At 42.7% G+C, this 17,262-nt stretch overlaps 1 protein-coding gene across 2 annotated transcripts in view; it reads right to left on the bottom strand.

Annotated features, from left to right (window-relative positions):
- SASH1 (SAM and SH3 domain containing 1) overlaps positions 1-17,262 on the bottom strand; it is a 187,448-nt gene that overhangs the window by 130,333 nt on the left and 39,853 nt on the right. For both annotated transcript variants that reach the window (XM_029224143.1, XM_029224141.1), the window contains exon 2: positions 16,715-16,843. In XM_029224143.1, the coding sequence (XP_029079976.1) occupies positions 16,715-16,843 (129 nt within the window). The remainder of the gene's footprint in view (positions 1-16,714; positions 16,844-17,262) is intronic.

The raw sequence follows: 17,262 nt of genomic DNA, 5'->3' as shown, positions 1-17,262 counted from the left end.
AATCTGAAAAATAATAGATATATGTACATGTATAACTGAACCAGTCTGCTCTACATCTGAAACTAACACAACATTGTAAATCAACTATACTGAAATATAAAATAAAAATAAAAAAAACAAAACAAAACTTTTGTTCTTCAAGGGACACTATTAACAGTGTAAAAAGGCAACCCAGGGAATGGGAGAAAAATATTTGCAAATCATACATTTAATTGATAAGGGATTAATATCCAGAATACATAAAGAACACCTACAACACAACAACAAAAGCTACCCAATTTGAAAATGGGGGAAAAAAATGAAAAAACAAAAAAACTTGAACAGACATTTCTCTTAAGAAAATATACAGATGGCCAAAAAGCATATGAAAAGATGCTCAGCATCACTAATCATTAGGCAGATACAAATCAAAACCACAGTAAGGCATCGCTTCACATCCATTAGAATGGTTACTATTTTTTAAAAAAGGAAAGAAAGAAACAAAAGAATGAGCATCAGCAAGGATATGAAGAAAGTGGAACCTTTGTGCACTGTTGGTGGGAACATAAACAGTATGGAGATTCCCCAAAAAAGTAAAAATAGAATTACCATATGTTCCAGGAATTCCACTTCTGGGTATATACCCCCAAAGAATTGAAAGCAGAGACTCAGAGAGTTAATTGGACACCCATGTTCACAGCAGCACTATTCTCAATAGCCAAATGGTGGAAGCAATTCAACTGTCTATTGATGGATGGATGGATAAATGGATAAACAAAATGTGGTAAATACATACAATGGAATATTATTCAGTCTTAAAAAGGAAGGGAGACTTCCCTGGTGGTCCAGTGGTAAAGAATCCGCCTTACAATGCAGGGGATGAGGGTTCAATCCCTCGTCAGGGAACTAAGATCCCACATGCCTAGGGCAACTAAGCCGGCGCGCCACAACTACTGAGCTCGCGCGTCTCAACAAGAAAGCCCCCGTGCCACAAACTACAGAGCCCACACGCTCTGGAGCCCACGCATCACAGCTAGAGAAGAAAAAACCCACACGCCTCAACTAGAGAGAAGCCCTCACGACGCCAACGAAGATCCCACGTGCCACAACGAAAGATCCCATGTGCCGCAACTAAGACCTGACGCAGCCAAAAATAAGTAAAATAAATAAAAACATAATAACTCTTTAAGAAAAAAACAAAAAAAGGAAGGAAATTCTGACACATGCTGCTACATGGGAAAACCTTGAGGAAACTATACTAAGTGAAATAAGCCAGTCCCAAAAGAACAAATACTATATAATTCCACTAACGTGAGATGGTTAAGAGAGGCCAAATCCATAAAGACAGAAAGTAGAATGGTTGCCAGGAGCTGGGGGGGCAGGGAGTGGGGAGCTATCGTTTAGCAGGCCTCAGGTTTCAGTTTTGCAGGATGAAGAGTTCTGTCGATGGATGGTGATGAGAGCACAGTGAGAATATATTTAAAACCACTGAAATGTACACTTAAAAATGGTTAGGATGGCAATTTTTTTTTTTTTTTGGCGGTACGTGGGCCTCTCACTGTTGCGGCCTCTCCCATTGCGGAGCACAGGCTCCGGACGCGCAGGCTCAGCGGCCATGGCTCACGAGCCCAGCCGCTCCGCGGCATATGGGATCTTCCCGGACAGGGGCACGAGTCCGTGTCCCCTGAATCGGCAGGCGGACTCTCAACCACTGCGCCACCAGGGAAGCCCAGGATGGCAAATTTTATGTTATGCGTATTTTACTAGAGTCTTTAAAGAAATAATTTTTTGAACTGAAAAAAGAAAAAAAAAAAAGCTAAATCAAACTAAAACAAGTTCAACCCTCCTTACTGACCCTCTTGCAATGAACAACGCCTTCCTAGACCTGAGAAGGGCCTGCCGCCCCCACCCCCCCCACCCCCCCCACCCCCACCCCCCGCCTCAGATTCTCCCTGCTCCTCTTTGCCTTCTGGCCAATTCCCTAGGGCCAGATCCTTCCTGGACTACCTGGATTCCTATTCCAACCTCTTGGCACTCAAGCTCCACAGGTCACCCGTAAGTTGTCGTAGAAGATGACATACATATGTTGGCTGTCTCTCTGCTAGGTGTTGATGGACAAGACAGCATTCTCTCTAAGCTTGAGCACTGAATTTAGAAATCTGTATACAAACAGTAACATACATAACAACAAACTAAAATAACACATACCAATTGCATTTATTTATAACTTCTTTTTCAACTCTTGCAGTTCAGAAACAGATTTCACTCACATCAGTGACGATGTCCTTTACAGGTATTCTTTGAGGTGCATATGGTGAGAATTCCAACCAAAAGAAACAGGCAAACAAACACAAGCACTGCTGAACAAATTCTTATCTGACTAAAATGCTGGCTTGTGTTCAAAGTTTGCTTTTCCTTAGGTCAGACCAGGTGACTGGCACCCAGTAATGAGAAACATGCCCATCTGGCCTGTTCTACAGCCCTGCCCCTTCTTCATTCCCATCCTCAAGTCAGTGTGACATGGGCGTAAACACATCTCCACCTGGAGAAAACGGCTCTAAATTCTCCATTGCTTTGGAGGCCACCGCCCAGCACAAGATGGGTTGGGTTCCAAGGATTATCTTGTCAGTTTCTCTTCTGAGGGTTCTTTTTTTTTTTGAGGTAACAAAATTGAGCTTTAATCTTAGCAAAAGTGGACACATCCCAAGGTCAGGCCACCCAGTCCAGTTTTTCTCAGGATGTGCTGGGATACAGATGCAGAGCGTACTCGCCAGCGTAACAAGCTTCTATGGGAAAATGGAGTCCAAGATGAATTCACCCCCAGGGGAGTGAGGGAGGGTGCACAGCCTCGAGGTGTCACTGGTGGCCATTTTCACCTGGGCAGTGAAGGCCCAGGGGTGAGGATGGGCTGCAGGTGGATGGCGGACCAGGTGGCGAGAGGAAGGGATAAAGGCAGGAGCAGGTGAGTGAGGAGGGGGTGGGAACACTGAGGAGCAGATGCGGAGGAAAGGTAGCGGGTGGGCGCGAGAGTTCCTTGGCATCTTGCACTCTCGACCTGCTGCAAACCAGCCCTGAAGTAGAACAGCGGGGGGCGGGGGGGGAACGGGCAGAATCTCCTGTTCTCCTCGTGCCCCTGAACCAAGAACTACCAACGCAGGCGCGGGGGCATGAAGAGGTGCGGGCAGAAGGGGCATCTCCTCTGGTCTTCTTCGTCCCTGCTTGTCCCCCTCTAGGGACAAGATATTTTCTACAACCGTGGTCACCATTATCTGCTGATGTTCTCTCTCTCTCTCCCTCCCCCACCCCACTCTCTCTCTCTCTCTCTCTCTCTCACACACACACACACACACACACACACACACACACACACACGTAAACACTCACCCACACATGACCCCAGGGTGATCTCAGGCAGGAGGTGAGGACTACAATGCCAGGGCCGAAGGGACAGGCAGGCCTATGAGAGGGGCCTCCCTGTGCCCCATTTTCAGGGTATGCAGCACAAAGAGGAAAAGAGAGGGGGAGGAGAGACAAGAGGCAGGAGGAGAGACCCTGCATTTGAGCATCTGCTCATTGGCAGGAAGGCCTGTAAACTAGGGGCTTTTGGTCCAGGTATGATATGGACAGAATCAACCGTCTGTTCCAAGTCTATGAAGAGCTAGTGTTGGTTCATTCCTGGGTCCTCACCCAAGCTTCCAACACTTGCCTTATTACTGGTTCCCTGTCCACTATTCTGCAGTTCCATGTGACCATACAACAGGCTCTCACTTGCGGAGGGAGGGAGGGAGGAAGAAAGGGCAAGCTGCTGCCTTGGAGAGGTACGGACCTCACAAGCAATACACAGTGGGGGAGGTGAGGGAGCTAGGAAGTCAGTTTGGAAAAGATGCGGGTACCAAATGCACTTTTCTATTGTACTCCAGTTTTTACAAAGATCATCCTCATTGGATCCTGGGTTTTCACATTTAGATATCCATTTTAAGACAGCAGCCTATCCTTTAGAACCATACTAAAATATAGGTTTACATAAGCAAATTTTAAAGCAGGAAAAGACTTTTTTTTATTATCAAATATACTTTCATTGGGAGCCTTTTCTCCTCTAATCAGAAGTTTGAACCTCTTAACATATTTTACGTTTTTATTAGTCAATGGATTCATTCTTGTAATAAAGGCACTTTTCCCCAGAATTATACTTTCCAAAATTTACTGCTTTAAAAACTTTCTTATTTATGCTTATTTTAAACACTAAGAGTAATAAGAAAGCCTCACTTTTTGAGGATAGAAATTCAAAGATGTTCAAAATGCCATTGTCATTGTCATTCATTTCACAGCTATTTATTGATCATCTAGTACATGCTGGGAACTCTTCTAGCCACAGAAATGCAGTAGTGAAGAATGTATTTATTATACACTCACTATAGAAAGGTGAAAGACAGAACACGAAGTACTGTGGGATTCTGAAGTAGACTGTGGTACAGACTGCACAACCTTGGGAATACACTAAAACCAGGGAACTGTACACTTAAAAGAGTGAATTTTATGGTATGTGAATTACATCTCAAAAATAAAATCATTTTACAAAGCCCTATGGGAGTGTTCTGAAGGGAGATAATATGTACTATGTGCTTTCACATGTTAGGTATTCAATAAACACTTTACAAAGAACACAATCAGCTGTGGTATTTAATTAAAAGAAGATTCCTACTCGAAAAAAATATATATATATAATCTTGGTTATTACTGTAGTCAGCATTATCGTTCTAACTATAAGTGCCCTTATAAGTCCAGCCCTGTTAAATTCATCCAAACTTTAGCTGTTTCCTTGTGTTGATCCAGGTTATGGCACAGAATAATCTGAGCAATTGTACAAGTTCTTGTCCAATTACTCAGAAACCAGCCTTGTGCTTGATTTTAGGTTGTAGAGTCCCGACCCTAGCGTGAGGCACCTGCTCCTCCAGACCAGTTCAGCTAAGCTTTCCAACCAACAAGCATCACCACCTTTACCTTTTCTATTGTCCTAATGCTTAACACATCTCCAGGTGAATGGATGGATACTAGAATTTGCTGTAAGCAGATCTCTATGTATCACCCACTTATGAATATGACTAATAGAATCTTATCCTTGGATGTCTTGTTCTATTGCAACATGAACTTCCTGAAATGAGGCTTATATTTTCTGTGACTAAAAACTCCCCCATGACACTACCTACGTTACTGAGACACGCCAGAAAACCATTAAATATTGTTTTTATTTTGCTGTTTTTACCAGTTCCCTGTATTCACGTTCAGGAAGAATAATACGTGCCATCATTTAGCTACCTCTAAAATAGTTATTACATAATACACTAAAATTACAATATTTAGAACCCTCTAATATTCTGTTAAACTACATTTTCAAGAAAAGGATACAGGTAAAACAGCAAAATGTTTTATTTTACTTTATTTACTTTCTTTATTATTTTACCTTTCACGTTATTTTACCTTCTTTAATGGAATTCTTGAAACGTCTATTACCTCTTGTGTTCTGTAACAATGTAGGGAATATAATTTAACAGATTCTTTTTAATTTACAAGGTTTTTGGCCCCTCTTCTAAATAGTCCAGACTGTCGAGATTCTTGAGTTCTGTTTACTTTTTAAATGTTCTGTGTCTCCATTTGCGAACATTTCCTACCACTATCAGATGACCATCTCTAGCAATGAGTCAACCCTCTTTTAATTTACTGCTTCTACTCTGTCGTAGGTAAAACATCATGTACGTTCATTTGTGAGTGTCACGTACGTTCATTTGTGAGTGTGTATTTGTGTGTATGTAAAGAGAGAAAGAAGAGATGAAGAAGTAAAGAATGAACAAATAGAAAATTGGAAATTCCAGGAAGCTACTTAAAACCCAACTGTTTAGAATTGTTACCCTTGGTAAGTATTAGGAGACTTTAAACTTCTACTTTAAGGAATTTTTGTGAGGTTTTTTTTAAAAAAAATTTATAATGAGTGTATTACTGTAATTTGTATAATAAAAATTACTTTATATTATATTATTGTTTATAATATCACACATTTAAATTATATTACCCAAACACTTAAAGTAATCTGTAAATCAAGATTTACTCCCTGGGGAGGAGTGGGGGAGGAGGAGGCGGGGAGGGGGGGAGGGGGGGGGGGGGGGGGGGGGGGGGAGGAGGAGGCGGGGAGGGGGGGAGGAGGCGGGGAGGGCTGCTTTGGGAAGAATATCCTGAGAATAAAAATGCAAGGTTAATGCGTGGCCTGGGGGGGGTTCAGAGATTTTGCACTGACCTCCTGGTTTCAAATTCCATCTCTGATACCTACCAGCTATTAGATTTTTAATAAGTCCTACTTACTTAGTATTCCTATTAGAAATAATACTTATTATAAATATTCACTGAGCCCTAGCATGTACCCGGGAACTCTTCCTGGTGCTTTACAAACATTATCTTATTTAACCTTTACAACATCTGATGAAGCAGCCCTGTCATCCCCATCTGACAGTGCCCAAACCGAGGTTCCAGGCAGGTCCCAAGCAGTAAATGTCCAGACAGGTGGGCGACGCAGCTTCCCTACCAAGTTATTTGGTCTCTCTTTGGGAGCATTATTTTCTGCCTCTGCCCAACTGAAATCATAAGATTACTAATACCCTTCTCATAAGGATATTAAAACTAAATAAGGTAGTACATGTGGATGTCTCATAAACTCCAATGTACTTTTTATTTTTTTTTACTATTTTTAAATTTTATTTATTTAATTAATTTATTTTTGGCTGCATTGGGTTTTCATTGCTGTGCACGGGCTTTCTCTAGTTGCAGCGAGTGGGGGATACTCTTTGTTGCGGTGCGCGGGCTTCTCATTGTGGTGGCTTCTCTTGTTGCGGAGCACGGGCTCTAGGCGCGTGGGTTTCAGTAGTTGTGGCACGTGGGCTCAGTAGTTGTGGCTCGTGGGCTCTAGAACGCAGGCACAGTAGTCGTGGTGCACAGGCTTAGTTGCTCCATGGCATGTGGGATCTTCCCGGACCAGGGCTCGAACCCGTGTCCCCTGCACTGGCAGGTGGATTCTTAACCACTGTGCCACCAGGGAAGCCCCCAATGTACTTTTAAAATGTCATTATTACAATAATTATCAGCATCGTTGTTATGGCCTCCTCACACTTTACCCTCCCTTTCTAGTTACTGGCAGTATTTTAAGTACTGAGTTTTACACATGTTAGGCTATACTGGTGATCAACGATACAAAATAGCTTCATTGATAATTATCAGAAAATCACCAGCATTTAAAAGATTCATCAGAAACACTAAATGGTGAGTTTTTACTTAAGCTAAAATTCTCCTTTAGAAAGAAAGTTTTAATCTTCATGAGTCAAGTAACTGACTCCAATGAAGAATTCAGATAAAATATCAAAACAGATTCCAAAAGATGAAAGAGATCAAAGGAGTATCTTGGAGAAGGGAAACCCACACCCCAAGGAGAAAGGATATCCACACACAAACAAAAATACCCTTTGAAATCACAGCTGGAAATCTGTCTTCCTCTTGGCATCTTTGTTAAGAAGCCATGTCTCTGTTATCGCACACATTAAAAAATAACATACACTCCCACAAACACATCCAGATGTTCACGAATATTCATGATGTGCTTCCAGTCTGGTTTGGACATGCCCTTGATTTATTTTTGATTAAGTTCCATCAGCTTCTGCTGGGGTCCATGAGATGGATGACATTGCTGTAGCACAAATTTTGAACATCTTCATATTCTAAATAGTTGCAGAAGGTCTCTCAAACTATCCCTTAGAAATAAATGATTTATGCACAAACCTCAGAATAACCAAAGACAGAAAAATTGGTTTACTCCTGAACCCAAACTCTAAGACCCCTTCTAAAGTTGATCAATTAAGCCTCCACTTCTAAAACAAAGGTTGACATGGGGGATCGGGGGGAGGGCAAAAAACTAGAATCTGATGTCCTTTTTCAAGTAATACAGTGAGACTTGAAAGGAAAGGCAACAGACATGCTCTGAAGTTACCAAGATGTATTTTCCAGTCACCAAGTTACTCTGTGTCCTTCCAAACACAAAATGGTTGAAAAGCCAGAAAGACCAACTGAACCGACTGCATAGAACAAAGTAGCTCAACATTTTACCATCTTGCTTTCTTCTATTTGAAATAAAATTCTCGAAACTTCCAAATGGAAAAAAAAAAGGCAGCTCCAAATCAAGAACTACTGCTGAAACCGGTGTAATAATCTTCTCAAAACAGGTGGCCAGAGAAAGGTCCAGTCAATATACTTGGTGTTCCGGAGCCCAGTTCTTTCTGTCCTTAGTCATTTCAGTTGGTTCACAGGAGCTGTGGTGAGAGATCCCCCTAAAATATGGACCTAGTCTAGGGAGTTCCCTGGCGGTCCAGTGGTTAGGGCTTGGCACTTTCACTTCCGGGGCCCAGGTTCAGTCCCAGGTTGGAGAACTAAGATCCCGCAGTGGCTAAAAACAAATAAATAAAATAAAATAAAATATGGACCTAGTCTACAGCCATAGCACCCTGATCACGCCCCATCTTGTCTGATAAAATGTGGACCTATAAGGTCAGAAGGCCAATGTGAGGTGTGTGTTCTGACACCAGAGAAGGCTCATAACTCTGCTCCAGGTGACCTCCTGTCCGGGGCCTGCTCACATCTGCGTAATCCCACTCCAGACCCAACTCTTGCCATTTCAACCAAGCTGGGCCTTAGAGGACAGGTGGATCAACCACTTGGCCTGGGCCACTCAGCCTCTGCCGAGGATCTCAGACTTAGACCTTTGACAATAACAAAAAACACTGTAGATACAGCTACAGAAACCCATTCTTAGGGCCTGAAAATAAGGAAACATTCATCACACTCCTTTACATTTTGTCTCAAGTCAAGACCATACTGCCTCTAGTGTGCCACAAATTAGCATGTTTAAGTAGCCTATAATTAGCTTGTGATTAGCATAAATAAATTACACTGTAATCTTCCACGTTAAAAGTGTTTAATTGTTAAATGTAGACATTGAGATCACACTATACTTTTGGTAACCTGGTTTTAATATTCCAGGGCTCCAAAATGCGCCTGGCCTGGGCCTCACTTAACTTTGAAAGGTCCCGATTCCAAAAACGGTGACACTCCTTTCCCCTCCAAGCCCAGATTCTGCCATCAAAAAGTGGCCTCTTTAATTTCTTGGCTTTTTTCCCCAATTATTGTCAATTTGATTAACATCTAGGAATGCTCTCTGTTGTATGTAAATGAAAACAACTACAAAGTTCAGACTCTTTTCCCTTTCTGGCAAGCATTTATACTTTGAGCAGAATGCTATTTTGGTGTTTAATCCCCTGGGCACATTGTGTTTATAAATGCAAACAAACAAAAATCAGTCATTTCTGAATGCTCGGGAGCAAAACCAGAAAAAGAAGCTGATGTTGTTGATTCCTATTTGAAAAGTCTGATGAAGACGGCTCAACTATTCTACCACACATAGCACATCTCATCTGTCCATCTCCATAATGGTATGAGCCGTCTACAAAGGTCTCTAAGTTTAAGAGGATGGAAGCATACCTAAATTGATCCTAAATATAATAAAAATCTTCTTAATTATGAGAGGTATGGGATGCCAAGATCAAATCTGGCAGCCCAGAGACCTATTCATATTTATGTCCATGTTAACGTGGTGCAACGAACAAAACAATGCTAAGTTGGGACTGGGCATTTGACTACAAATGGGACTTTGTCTGAGGAGCCCAAGCAGAGAACTGTATTACCATCTGGCTTAAGACATAAAGCCTCAGTGTATTTTGACATCAAGTGTGTAAATCCCACAGCAGAATGTGGTTCAGACTCAACTGTCTAAGGCCCATCTTTTCTGACTGCAATCTGCAAATCAACAGTAGCCCAAAGCTAGCAAGTAATGTCCATTAAGACAAAACGAAACAAAACAAAAGCAAATGCCCTGGTGCAACAGTTGGGCTTTAGCATTTAGCAGTTGAATATTCAAAGTCAGGACAATTTGCAACACAGCTCACATATTTATCCTGGGGGTGAGAATAAGAATTCAGGTAGCCTCCTGGGGCAGCCAGTGTTCCCTAAGCACAGAGGTGGAGGCAACCCTTATCTTTTCTTGAATATCTTTTCTTGAATATTCAGGGAGCTCAAAGGTACAGGAAACCTGTTTTCCACAGGCTTTGCAGTCTCTAGCAAATAACAAAAGAAGAGCAGTCAATAAAACAAAACAAAACTCCCCACGGAGACTGGACTAGTCTGCATGACTGGGGAAAGCCACAAGGTCACCTTGGCCCAGCCGGTCAACTATTGCAAAATGGCAATTATTCTTGTTTTGTCTTGTGAATGATGATGAATCAGAGCAACGTTCTATCTTTTTATATCATTAATGATCCAAGGACCTGTGAAAGGACAGCATGTATCTTTTCTCTGCACACCTGTTTATGCCTTAGGTTCCAGCCCTAGTAAACTTCTCTCAGTGGCCCATAAAAGCCACATTTTCTCTCATTTTTGACCTTTTCACTAACTGTGACCTCTGCTTTAAATTACTCTGCACTATCTACACCTCGCTCCCCAACCAGATTAATCTTCTGTGTTTCCTTACAGTTGGGCTTGGATATCACCTCCTCCAGGAAGCCTTCTTTGATTTTCCTAAACTGGGTCAGGGGCTCTTTTGTGTACTCCTGTAGGGCATTTTAATAGTCTGATTAGGGAATTCCCTGCCAGTCCAGTGGTTAGGAGTTGGCACTTTCACTGCTGTGGGCTGGGGTTTGATCCCTGATCAGGGAACTAAGATTTCACAAGCTGCACAGTGTGGCCAAAAAAAAAAAAAAAAAAGTCTGCTTACTTGTCTAAAGCCCCCACTAAACTCTGACATCTTTGTGGACGGGGAACACATCTTTACCTGTATTTCTGGAATGACAACATCTCAGATGCTTGACGCTCATTTAATAGTTTTAAATAATTACATACACAAATGAATTCAACAAATACTTACTGAGCACCTATTATGTGCCATGCACTGTTCTCCATGCTGGAATACAGAAAGGACCAAAACAGACTGACAAAAATGCCTGTCCTCAAACTAGGATTTCCTGGGAAGGGATATGAGGGAACTTTGTGGGGTGTCCTGCATCATGCTGGGGTGTGGATAACATGCCTATATCCACTTGACAAAACTGGATAGCTAAGATGCAAGCATTTCAATATGTAAATTTTACCTCACAAAGAACTTTAAAAAAATAATAATTAAGCAGGCGTGAAGGGGCTTCCCTGGTGGTGCAGTGGTTAAGAATCCGCCTGCCAGTGCAGGGGACACGGGTTCGAGCCCTGGTCCAGGAAGATCCCACGTGCCGCGGAGCAACTAAGCCCATGTGCCACAACTACTGAGCCTGCGCTCTAGAACCCAAGAGCCACAACTACTGAGACTGCGCTCTAGAGCCCGTGTTCCGCAACAAGAGAAGCCACCACAATGAGAAGCCCGCGCACAGCAACGAATACCCAGTGCAGCCATAAATAAATAAATAAATAAAAATAAATAAATTTTTTAAAAAGCAGGCGTGAAGAGTAAAGATGAAGTGAGAATGGCAGGGTGCTGGTAACTGTTGAAGCTGGGTAAGAGGCACAGGAAGTTTGTTATAGTATGCTGTTTATATATGTTTGATATTTCCCAAAATAAAAGCTAAAAGAAACCTCTGCACTCAGGTGAGTAAAAATTAATGAAGTACAAATAACGGATACTCCTGCATCATGACAGGAGTTTTTGAACCAGGAATAGAAAGGAAGGAAGAGAAATGAAAGGTTATAGGTCACTTACAATGAGGGACCAGGCATGCTTATAGTAGTTTTCTCATTTAATCCTTGTAACAACTTTATATTTTTACCCCATTTTATAGATGGGGGAACTGAAGCTTAGAAAGGTTATACAACTTGCCAGTTAAGTACAACAACCAGAATTTGAACCCAAGTCTTCCTGACTCCCCCAGTCTCCTTCCATCATGTTTCTCACACCCTTTTGCCACTGCGACAATCACCGAGGCCAGGACTCCAGCTTGGGCGTGGGGTGGGAGTGGTAGGGTCTGAGGAAGCCCCAAGAATCACCCCTAGTCACACCAGACACCACTCTTACTGCCTCCTGTCTTTGTCCAGAATTATACCTCAAAAGATTAAATTACGAAAATTGCTAGGAACAATAATTATGCCCCAGAATCATTCCTACACCCTCGGCAATGGTTCTGATATCACATTTCTCTGTGATAATATGTAACAGTCTCAGTCCTCGAAGACCTGGGTGAGTCCTGCCTGGGCTCCTGGCTCTTGAGGCCCACACAGGTGTGTTAATAGTTTGGCACAAACTGTAAGTCACCTGTAAGTGGCACAGAGATCCTGTAAGTGGTGACTTCTCTGTCAAGACTGTGATACACCAACCACTGTACAAACTTGTTTCTGCCAACATCCAAGCAGACTCAGCCGCAAAGATGCCGAGGAAGCTGACATGGCCGGTAGTAAGAGGCTGCCTTGCATGTGTCCCTCTCCTGGCCATGGTGTCACTCTGACAGATGTCAGACTTAGCATCACTAGACATGGGCCCATTATGGACTTGGAAAGCTGCTGTCATTTCCAAACGCAGCTTCTCACAGCCAAAAAAACACACAGTGCTCAGGGATGTGCCCAAATGTATGGAAATACGGGCAACTTCCCTGCTGTTCCCAACCACTAATGTCCTAATCCCCAGCAGAGGCAAGGGCTGTGGTCCAAACACACGGTTCCTTTAGGGCCCACTTGGTGCTAAATAGAAACTCTCATGACAGTTATAAATCTCAATCATAATCCGTGCTTATGCTGTTGAATTTTCACCCATCTGTACTCTCTCTGTTACCTTCATCTAAACTAACTGGCCCCCAAAACACTTCATCAAATAAGGGCTTTATTCCAGTCAGGGGCCAGGTGATTAGGTCCTGGAGAAGTAGTTTGATATCCAGTCCCAAATCAAAACCTTTTATTTTTCAGGGTTAAGTCAAGCATCTCTGTGGGCAGGGTGACTTTTTGGCTTGTTTGTTCTCCAGTTGACATGTAATTAGCTCTTAAGGACACTGCATTTTCGGACTTTTTAAAGCCAAACATCAATATTCAAATATCTATTCTGTCTATAGAACATTTCCTCAATCTCCCAAATTCACCCATAGGATGTGAAATGAAACAAACCCATAAAACCAATTTAAACCATCACCCCAAACTCTCTGCCCTCAAAGCTGTCTCTAATGACTTTTTCTACAGCAGATACAACAAACCTAATGCTATTGTTTTCCCTATAAATTGTTTTATGTTCCTAACATGTTACTATTTCCTCTTAGTGCTTTCGGTGGATTATTTCCTCTCCAAGTCATCTCATTTCTGCTTTTTTTTTTTTTTCTCCTTTCTGCATTTTTTTTTTTTTTTCCTTTTTGGCTGAGCTGCACCACATACAGGATCTTAGTTCCCTGGCCAGGGATCAAACCCGTGCCCCCTGCAGGGGAAGCACAGAGTCCTAGCCACTGGACCGCCAGGGAAGTCCCTCACTTCTGCTTTTGACAGGGCTGCCCACTAGCACAGAAAACAAGTATTAAGCTGCAGGTCCTCAGACCCCAAGCTGCCCCAAAAGCCTAGCATGCAAGAAGTTTGCCTACTTGTCTGAAGGCAGAATTCGCAATCTAGAAATACAGGTAAATTCTGATGCAATAAAAAGTGGCGTTACGAAAAAAAAAAAAAGTAGCATTACGGACTGAAAGTTGCAGCTTTTCAAGAAAATAAGTTCCCATCAGAACTCAATCTGTGATGAGCTAACCACCGTGAGAGGGAACTTTCCCTAAGTCGCCAGTGTTGCAAGCATGGCCTCAATGATGACCTTAAACAACCTCTAACTTCTGGACTCCTGAGCCGTGTGAAGGACCAAGACCATCTAACTTGGTCTTCAATACTTGCCTGGAATCTCATAGAAAGGGAACTGAATATGCTGATCTTACTTGTCTCACTAACTACACTTTAAAGGATGAAGAGAGTTTCCAGCTAGCTCCCATCAATTGTATCCACCACCACATTCCTGCACCTTTGATGAGAAGTAATTTAGCTCATGCAGTGTTTTCTCCCCACGCTGTCTTTTGCCAAAGCTCTGGAACAGAGCACACCAAATTAGGCCTCTCTGTCTAAATGGGAAGAAGTTATTTATTCCACTTCCAGGCAGGCTTCCTTTCCTACCAAGAAGCTGCTTTCCAACGTTCCCAAACACTGTGGAATGACTATGGTAACCCCAACTCTTAACCAGCTAGAATGTGGGGAAGAGCAGTTGAGCATCGTATCAAGGATCATCTGTCAATTCACAGCCATCATTTCCTTGCATGGTGAAATGTCCAAGGAAGCCACAGAGTATCCTATTATTCAAGGTCAAAATTGCAACATTCAACAACTCAGTGCAATAATGAAGTTGTTGTTTGGCTGCAACCTTGCCAAAAAAAAAAAGGCACTAACTGTGCCCCCACAGGAGAGCCTAATTAATTTTAACAGTCTTTTGCCACATGAGAATACTTTCTTAAAAGAAAGGAATAATGCCCCTCCCCACCCCCCTTCACACATGCCAGGGGACAAAGTTACAGGAAAGAAGCCCTTGGCAACAATGACGCCCATGTGCCTGCCTGGGCCAGGGTGTCAGGCTCCTGGGGTGATAGCTTTCTGCCCCCAACGGATGCTTCTCAGCCTTAATCGATTCCATTATACTAACTCCTACCCATGTTGAACACTAAATCAGTGAACAAAAAGGAAAAAGGATCAATAGTTATTTGACAGTTATGACATAAGAAATCTTCACGTGGACTGAATTAAGGAAAGAAATGAAACTGCATAAGAGCACCAGCATCTTACTTAGAGTGGAAGTGAATGATGTCTACTTATGGAATATATAGCAGCGGTGCCTAAACTATTTGGTGGGTCCCTTATCCAATAGGTTTTTTCAAACATAAAAGGAATTTTTAAAAAATTTTTTTTGAAGGATCTTCATACTGGTTTTTTTTTAAATTAATTTATTTATTTTATATATATTTTTGCTGTGTTGGGTCTTCGTTTCTGTGCGAAGGCTTTCTCTAGTTGTGGCAAGCGGGGGCCACTCTTCATTGCGGTGCGTGGGCCTCTCACTATCGCGGCCTCTCTCTTGTTGCAGAGCACAGGCTCCAGACGCGCAGGCTCAGTAGTTGTGGCGCACGGGCTTAGTTGCTCCACGGCATGTGGGATCTTCCTGGACCAGGGCTCGAACCTGTGTCCCCTGCATTAGCAGGTGGATTCTCAACCACTGCGCCACCAGGGAAGCCCCAAAAGGAATTATTAATAAAAGAATTATCTGTTCCGAGTTACTAATTTTTTCATCTCTACTCGAAGTAGATTTATGGAAAATCACAAAATAAATAAGGATTCAATTGAATCAGTAGTTTTCAAACATTTTTTTAAAGGCAGAGGTACTGTTACTCAGAAAAGATCCACGTAGTCCCCTAATACATAAAAGATGCTTAAAAAGGAGCTGGTCCAGGGCTTCCCTGGTGGTGCTGTGGTTGAGAGTCCACATGCCGATGCAGGGGACACGGGTTCGTGCCCCGGTCCAGGAAGATCCCACATGCCGCGGAGCGGCTGGGCCCGTGAGCCATGGCTGCTGAGCCTGTGCGTCTGGAGCCTGTGGTCCGCAACGGGAGAGGCCACAACAGTGAGAGGCCCGCGTACCGCAAAAAAAAAAAAGAAAAAAAGGAGCTGGTCCAGATAAGGAAACACGGAGTGTTGAACCTTTTCTTCTGCCTCTCATTCCTAAAATGGTCTTAAGGTCACCACAATGAAACAGAACAACTTGAGAAGCACTGAACCAAAATGAACCCAAGACCTATATAGCAAATTTAAATTAATAAATGCAGAAGTTTTGGTAAGATACTTTCTAGTAAATGTACAACATGGAAATACCAGCACACATATAGATTATATAGACCTAAACTCTGTATTTACTGTTTATCACATGGAACTTCAAATGCTCCACTAATCATACACATAAAAGTCTTTATAAAACAGCCAAATGAATTTCAATGCACCTGAGAGAAGAGTTGTGTCTTCCTTGGTTATCTTGGTAAAATCATGAAAAATGGTGATTTCAAAGAGGTCTTAGCAACATGGAAGAACTATAATAAAATGTTAAGTAAAAAAGCAAGAATTACATTGCTGATGTAAAAATGCCCAGAAAAACACGGAACGGAGACTTGCTAAAACACCAATATGGTTATTGCTAGGTGAGAAATTAGGGTGGTTTCTTGTTTCTTTAAATTTTATTTTGTTTAAAACAAAAAGAAGAAAACAAAGAAGGAAGGAGACAAGGAAAGAACTAGCCTAGACCTCCTCCTTCTGGCTGAGAGTCATTAAAAATGTAGTGCATACCGGCCAACAGTAAAAACATCCTTTCCCCTTAAGCTAAAAAAAATTAAAATTCAAATGCAATCTTTTAATGAATACAAAAATTTGATCATTATTGCCCCAACTAATACTCATTCAGTCTGACAGCCACAGACCTGGGTTAATCCTTTCGGGATCTGAATTTTTTATCTCAAACTAGTGCAGCAGCCTGCAGAGTAATAACGCACGCACAACCGCGAGAGGGCTGAAGGAGGGGATGCTGGACCAGAAGCAGCCCGGCTGGGCAGGAACACATTCCCAGTGCCCCACTCACCACATCCAGGTCCTGGGAAACCCGCCGTTTCCGCAGCTCCTCCATCCTCTCACACACGTCGGAGAAACACGTATTGTAATAATCTGCATACTGTTGCGCCAGGTCATCGATGTTTCCCAGGGAGCCGTCCTGAGGGTGAGGAGGGCAGGGGGACGAAACGGGAAGAGAACAAAGGCGATCAGTCCACCTGCAAACGCCCCACACCATCTAGTCTTCCTCTGTGCAGCACTTATACTAATAACAGCTGGCATTTTTTCAGTGGTGGACGTGTGCCAGGCTAAATTTTACATGCGACATCACCTAATGCTGAGGACAGCCCTGGGACACAGGACCTATTTTCCTCAGTGTGTATAGATGGACAAACATCTACACACTCAAAAAAGCTGAGTGACAGCCCAAGAATTGCACAGCTACCAAGCAAAGAAGCCAGGCCTCCAACTCAGGACTGTCTGATGCCAAAGCCACGGTTTTAACCCACATCCCTGCCTGCCTTGCAGGGCCAAGAAACCCCTGGGAAAGCCACTGTGTCGGTGCGAGGCACCCTAAAG

Source organism: Monodon monoceros, unplaced genomic scaffold (genome assembly GCF_005190385.1).
Source record: "Monodon monoceros isolate NGI ecotype Baffin Bay Population unplaced genomic scaffold, NGI_Narwhal_1 Super_Scaffold_15, whole genome shotgun sequence".
Lineage (NCBI taxonomy): Eukaryota > Metazoa > Chordata > Mammalia > Artiodactyla > Monodontidae > Monodon > Monodon monoceros.
Note: the sequence above shows the minus strand (reverse complement) of the source record. Positions and strands in the feature narration are given on the sequence as shown.